The sequence below is a fragment of the Penaeus vannamei genome, chromosome 16, assembly GCF_042767895.1.
Source record: "Penaeus vannamei isolate JL-2024 chromosome 16, ASM4276789v1, whole genome shotgun sequence".
Lineage (NCBI taxonomy): Eukaryota > Metazoa > Arthropoda > Malacostraca > Decapoda > Penaeidae > Penaeus > Penaeus vannamei.
Window position 1 is genome coordinate 17,501 of NC_091564.1, and position 7,500 is coordinate 25,000.

General features: G+C 43.7%; 1 protein-coding gene across 1 annotated transcript in view; it reads left to right on the plus strand.

Annotated features, from left to right (window-relative positions):
• LOC113817859 (uncharacterized) overlaps window positions 1–7,500 on the plus strand; it is a 31,407-nt gene that overhangs the window by 5,547 nt on the left and 18,360 nt on the right. Inside the window, exon 2 of the mRNA XM_070130964.1 lies at window positions 7,170–7,355. Within this exon, the coding sequence (XP_069987065.1) occupies window positions 7,176–7,355 (180 nt within the window). The 5' untranslated portion in view covers window positions 7,170–7,175. The remainder of the gene's footprint in view (window positions 1–7,169; window positions 7,356–7,500) is intronic.

A 7,500-nucleotide genomic window follows, 5' to 3' on the forward strand; every position in this document is an offset into this window, starting at 1 on the left:
CCCCCACCCCTTCCTCCTCCTCCTCCTCCTCCTCCCCTTCCTATCCACTCCCCTTCCTCCTTCCCTCTTCCTCCTCCCTCCCCTTTAAATCCCTTACAACCCCCCCCTAACCCCCACCTCACTCATCCCCCATTTAGATGTCTCGGGGGTGTGTGTGTGGGGGGGGGGGGGGGATATCCACAGGAAATACAGTGTACACGTTAAAGGCCGTATAATAGTGGGGTGTTTGGGGTGTTGGGGCCTCTGTGGGGGTGGGGTGGGGGTGGGGGTGGTAATAAGGTGAGGGGGGTAGGGGGTAGGGTCCCAGGAGGAGGTAGGAGGGAGTAGGGGTGAGGGAGGGGGGGTGGAGGGTGTGAGGTAGATATTATGAACAAACTACATATTGAAGGTAAGAATGAAGGGAGGGGAGGGGGAAGGGAGAGGAAGGGATGAAAGGAAGAAAAAAGGAGGGATAGGAAGGAGGAGGAGGGAGAGGAGAGGGCTTCAGTGACGGAGAAAATAAGGAAGAAGAGGACGACGAATGATATAATTTCTTCCTTTTTTCTCTCTCTCTCTCTCTCTCTCCTCTCTTTTTACGTCGCAGAATTTATGATATTTGCACATAACGCGGAAAATTACCTTCGATCCCGTTATACAATTATCGTTTCTCCAATTTCTTTCTCTCTCTCTCTCTTTTTCTTTCTTTCTCTCTCTCTCTCTCTCTTTTTCTTTCTTTCTCTCTCTCTCTCTCTCCCTTCCCCCCTCTGCCTCTCTCTCTTTCTCTTTCTCTCTTTCTCTCCCTTCCTCCCTCTACCTCTCTCACTTTCTCTTTCTATTTCTCTTTCTTTCTTTTCCTCTCTCTCTCTCTCTCCCTCCTTCTTTCTCTAATCATTTCCTTCATTCTACTTCTAATTCCATTTCCCGTTTCTCTTCGTCATGCTCATTCTCGCCACTCTACTTGCCAAATGAGTCATAAATCTGCCCAAATGACGTCACGATCTGTCACGCTCTGCAAGACACTGACACATATTTACCGCGTCTGTCTGTCTGTCTGTCTGTCTGTCAGTTCCCAAGATCGCAAATTGGGTTTGGGCGCTCTGATTCGCGGTGTTTGCATTTCTTGTTTGTCTGTTTGTTTGTTTGTCTGTCTGCGTGCTTTTTTTTCTCTCTCTCTGTCTCTCTGTCTCTGTCTCTGTCTCTGTCTCTGTCTCTGTCTCTCTCTCTCTATCTATCCAATTGCTAATATATGACTACTTTTCAAATATGTGTATATGTTATGTACTGTATTTTCTTATATGTGTACATTTGTATGTATATATATATGTACATACATACATATATATACATAAACATATATATAAATAAAGTTCTAAATACATGTATATACCAAAGATATTGCCAAAAGTCAGAAGTTTCCTTTTCTATTTCGCATAAAAAAATCGAAAGTCAGAGAGAGAGATGGAGAAAATATTCCAAAATTTCAGTTTCTAAGAAGACGAAGACCACAAAAAAAATGAATAAAAAAAAAAATATTATAGAAAGTAAAACAGAATAAAAAAAGAAAGGAAAAAAATTTCCCCCAAAAGACAGTCAAGAACCCCGGACTCCACTCTTGGCTCAAGACTAACGGATCCGCGAGAATGACTGAGGACTTGAGGACTTGAAGACTTGAAGACTCGAGGATTCGAGGACTTGATGATCTGAGGACTTGAGGATTTGAGGACTTGAGGACTTGAAGACTTGAAGACTCGAGGATTTGAGGACTTGAAGACTTGAGGATTTGAGGACTTGAAGACTTGAGGACTTGAGGACTTGAGGACCTGAAGACTTGAGGACTTGAAAACGAGGATTTGAGGACTCGAGGACTTGAAGACTTGAGGACTCGAGGATTTGAGGACTTAGACTTGAGGACTTGGGGACTTGAGGACTTCCGCAGAAATTCTCTCATTGTTATTTTGAGCCGAAAGCCACGAAGACGAACGCACTCCTCCGCGGGATCCCGAGTCTTGCTGATAAGGGGCGTGGCTTACGATATATATATTTTTTTCTCTTTCTGAGATTTTTTTTTGTTTGTGTTGATGTTTTTGTTTGTTTGTTTTTTGTTGTTTGCGTTTTTTTTTTATTATTGGTAGGGTTTCGATTATATTTCTTCGGGAAATCATCATACACATATACACACGTACATATACTTAAATATAAATACGTGCATACATACATACATACATACACACGTACATACACACACACACACAGCAAACCCACACACCAACCCAACCCACAAGCACGCCCATAAGCCCCACGCCCAAACCGGAAGGAAGCAAAAATCCCCAAAACCGCCAACCAAGTAAGACAATCAGCATTTACCCCTCTCCATAAGCACCCCCTCCCCCCCCTCTGGCTCCAACAACGACCAGCAATTACCGACAACGACCACAACGACCACGAGAACGACCACCCACTGACCACAAGAACTCGGCGTCCAGCGGCGTGGGCTCCCAACAGGTGGCAGAAGGAGCGAGAGGGACTTTTCAACAGAAGGGGGTGATGGACTGCCTCCTTGCGGAACCCTGCGTGGAAGGAGCCCCCGAGAACCGCTGCCGGGGGAACACATGGCGCTCCGGTCGTCATGGAACCTGCTGGTGCGGTTCCTCCTCTCTCTCTCTGCCCCTTCTGCTGCTGTTGGTTATGGTTCCTGTCTGCTGAGGACGGTCCTGTTGGGGAATCTGCTGAGGACTTCTCCTACTTGGAGTTATAATTCCTGCCTGCTGAGGACGGTGATATTGTTGAGGATTCTGCTAGGTTCTTCATCGTCTGCTGTGGATGGATATAATCCTTACTGATCCTGGCCTCTGCTGGGGTGTCTGCTGATACTCCTGCTTCGGTCGCTGCCTGCTGGGGCTGCTGCTTCTTGCTAGTAGTGGTTATAGTGCTGAGTCATTATCTATTGATAGACCTGCTTCTTCTGTGATGTATCTACTTCTGCCGATGTTTCTGCCTCTGCTGATTCTACTGCTGGTGACACAAAGCTAACAAGAGACAAAGCCGAAGAGAAAATAACGAAAAGCTAAGAAGAAAAGAGAGACAGCAAAACAGAAGTTTATTCTCCACTAAACTGTATCATAAAACGTATTAGTTTCGAATCAAAACCGAGTACCACATAAAAAAAATAAAAAACATGGATCATTGCTCCCTCTCTCCTTCCCTCTCCCACCCTCCCCCAATCCCCCCCGCCCTCCCAGCCCCCCTCCCCCTTCCCCACAGGACACGCCCATTCACGTACAGCCCTTATGACTGTCAAGGTCCATTTTGACGACCCGGCGAATCCAAGAAAGTAACATGAGAAGTCACAAATCTTGAAGGTGCAATGTCGAGGTCGAAATTTACAGTAATTGGCGTGGCTCTCGTTCTTTCGTTCTCTGTCTGTCTGTCTGTATCTGTTTATCTGTTTGTCCATCTATCGTTAGTATCATATTCTTCATCTTCATTTTCTTCTTGTTCATCTTCATCTTCTAGCCTGCCCCTTCTGCTACTTCATCTACTTCTTCATCTTTTTCTCCATCATCTCCTTCTCCATCATTATTATCTCCTTCTTCTTCTCCTCCTCCTTCTCCTTCATCATCTTCCTCCTCATCATCTTTATCTTCTCTTTCTTCTTCCTCCTCCGCCTTCTTTCTCCCTCCTTCTTCCTCCTTCTCCTCCCCCTTCTTCCTCCTCCTCCTCCTCCCCCTTCTTCTTCCTTCTCCTCCTCCTCCTCCCCCTTCTTCTTCTTCCTCCTCCTCCTCCTCATCATCATCTCACGCGCCCTCGCCCAAGGCCTTCAAGAACAACATGACAAAGCGACGCGAACGTGGGCGCTTTTGTTGCCTCCGCGTCGTTGCATTGTGCTGTGCAATCTCCTTTTTTTTAATCAGTTACGTAGAAGAAAAAGAAATGATATATACCTTCCAAGAAGAAGAAAAATATATATATCAATACACGAGCTAAAAAGATTTGTTCGAGATGATTTCGAGAATCTTTTTTTTTCGTTTTTAAATCAATTACGTCGAAGAAAAAGAAATTGAAATATATCGATACACACGCTAAAAAAAAAAAAAAAAAAGTACGAGGCGATTACTAGATTTTTTTTCTTCTTTTTTTTTCTTTTTAGATCGTTTCTCTTTCGTAAAAAAAACAAAAAAAAAAAAAAAAAAAAAAAAGTTGAATGTCTTTCGATCCCAAATCCGATGGATCAAGTTCACGGAAAGAATACGAAGAGGAATCAAGTTAAGCAAGAAAGAAGGAGACGAAGAATAAGATATTTTTAATGGAAGAAAACATACCAAAAAAAAGACGAAGACGCTAAAAAGAACTACAAAACCAAAGAAAAATCAGAAAAAAAGGAAAAAATATAAATCAAAACAAGAGAAAAACATGAAACCAACTAAATAATCACATCAAAACAACAACAAAAACAAGAAACGAAAGAAAAACGAAAGCAACACCGCCACACCACAAGCCGCCGAGACCGCAGACAACACCAATAACAACAATAATAACCCCAAAAAAGCTCTTAGTCGACGTCCTCTCCGCCAGCGTCTTCCGGAATGTCTTGAAGGTCTTCGTCCTCGACCTCCTCCTCCTCCTCCTCCTCCTCCTCCTCCTCCTCCTCCTCCTCCTCCTCCTCCTCCTCCTCCTCCTCCTTCTCCCCCTCCCCCTCCTCCTCCTCCTCGTCTGCGGCCTTGCTCGTCCTCGATGGGTGTGCATTCCTCTCTTCCTTTTATCTGTTTCTCTTATTTATCACAATTTGTCCTTCCTTCTCCCCAGATACCACCTTCTCCTCCTCCTCTTCCTGTACCTCCTCCTCCTCTTCCCCAACCACCTCCACTTCCTCCTCCTCTTCCACCTCCTCCTCTCCCACCTCCACCTCTTCCTCCACCTCCTCCTCCTCCTCCCCCACCTCTTCCCCCACCACTTCTCCCCAACCACCTCCACCTCCTCCCCCACCTCCACCTCCCCCTCCTCCCCAACCATCTCCACTTCCTCCTCCTCTTCCCCAACCACCTCCACCTCCACTTCGTCCACCTCCCCTCCTCCCCCCACCCCCCCACCAGCCACACCGTTAGCCAGAAGCCAATACTCCTGCGCTCACTCGCCCCATCGGCTCCCCTAACGAGCGAACGAGCAGGCAGGCGGAAGCACCGACGACCAGCCCGGGGAAGCTCACCTCGTTTGCATAATTATCCTCTCTTTATTGCCTCTTTATATTGCCGCGGGAATTAAGAGAGGAATGTTCGGGGGAGAGGGAGGGAAGGGAAGGGAGGGAGTGAGGGGAAGGGAGGGAAGGGAGGGAGAGGAGGGAGGAGAGGGAGGGAAGGGAGGGAGGGAGGGAGGGAAGGGAGAGGGAGGGAAGGGAGGGAGGGAGTTCAGAAGCCGCGGATACATCTGGCGTTGAGGTTCAGGCACGCACACGTGGATACGTATGTATACACGCACGTACACGCAGGCATATACACGCACATACACATACACATACACACACAAACACACACACACACATACACACACACGCACATACACATACGCACATATGTCTGTATGGACGTGTACGTATCGCACATAGAACGTCCTTCACTGACTCATTCGTTCTTGTGTCAATGTCTTCGCAATTTTCTCTTGTTTTTTGCAGCTGTTTAATCTCAACCATTTTTTTGTTATTATCTACATCCTTTCAAGAAAATTGAAGCCGGTAATTGTGATAATTTGTTGATCGGGATATCGTCATAAACTCATTATTTTGATAATGATATATATATATTTATCTATTTACTTTTTTATCGGTATCTATTATTTATATAATACTGATCGTCATAGAAAACGTGATTGTCTCTCGGGAATTCGTTTTCACTTTTATTGGTCTTAACAAAATCTTTTTTTTCCTTCTTTATGACATTGCTATAAATGTATTATATATGTTTAATTTTGAGGCATTTACAACTAGTGTTTTACAATTGTTTCAACGTGTTTGACAAATAACGTTCATTCAATAAAAAAGACTGCTATGATTCTTCATTAATGAAAAATAGTTCAGTCAAATAAAGCAAAAATAATGTTCAAAAATATCAAATAAATACGAGTAAAGCAAAAGGAATGTTCAAAAAAATGTTATATGTTCGTATCTCCCCGGAAGCAAATGAAGACGAACACGAAAACGAAGACGAAGCCAAAGTCAAAAAAAAAAAAAAGCAAAAAGCAAAAGACAAACGAAGAAAGAGCTGATGAGAATGTTGATAATTAAGAATAAAGAAAATAGAAGGAAATAAAGAAAAGAAAAACAATAAACATGACATCAACACGAACATCCCTCGAAGCGTAACACAGTGTTCGGATACAACGATTCGCTTTTGTCTTCTATTCCCGCTTTTTTTTTTTTTTTTTTTTTGTGCCGCCAAACACGCATTCCTGCCTTCTTTTTTTTCTTCTTTTTTTATGAAAGATGGGAGATTTATTTCGTTCGTGTGCAATTGCAGTGACCAGCGGGCGAGTCTATAACGGGAGGGAGATTGTGTGTGTGTGTGTGTGTGTGTGTGTGTGTGTGTGTGTGTGTGTGTGTTTGTGTGTGTGTGTGTGTGTGTGTGTGTGTGTGTGTGTGTGTGTGTGTGTGTGTGTGTGTGTGTGTGTGTGTGTGTGTGTGTGTGTGTGCGTGTGCGTGTGTGTGTGTGTGCGTGTGCGAGCTTATGCCTATGTATATGTTTTTCTTTTCTTTTTTTACATTCTTCCGATGGAATATTAAAACTTAAATAGATAATATGAATTGTTAACGATAAGAATCTTCCCTCGACCGGAAGTAGATTACCGTATCGCCGGATGAGGATCGAATCCGTTATGTAGAAAGTAGAACGCTTTGGTATAGGATCAGATCCTTTATAAAGAGTGTTGGCGATGTTTCTTTTTCTTATGATAACCTCTTTGATTTATGATATCTATTTCTTACGTTTATTGACATTACTCATCAACATAAAAGAAATAATAACATTAAATCTAACCAAATAATTTAAATATCAAAGCAAAATACAAATAAAACCACATAGATAACCAAATAAAGAGAAAATAAACAATAAAATCGAACTAAAAATGGGAAAAAAATAATAATAAACCTTAAAATGAAAAAAAACAGCAAATCTAACCAAATATTTTTTCTTATCTCTTCGCAGCTGTGTATGTTCGTTATCATCAAGATGTTGCCCTTCCGTGTCGCCCCTTACCTGAGCCTCCTGCTGGTGCTCTGCGGCTCCGCCCTCGCCCAGGAGACCGAGCAGCCGCCCACGGGACTCCCGCCCGTGTTCGACATCGACTTCGAATCCACTGACGCCCAACTCACGGGATGCCCTCCAGACAAGGTGGGCGTCGAAGCTATTTCTCGAGATCTATATGTTTTTTTCTTTCTTTCTTTCTTTTTGAGAGGTGTATATATTGGATTGATAGAGAGGGAGGTAGATCGATGGAGACATAGATAGACTGATAGATAAACTGAATGATATATTG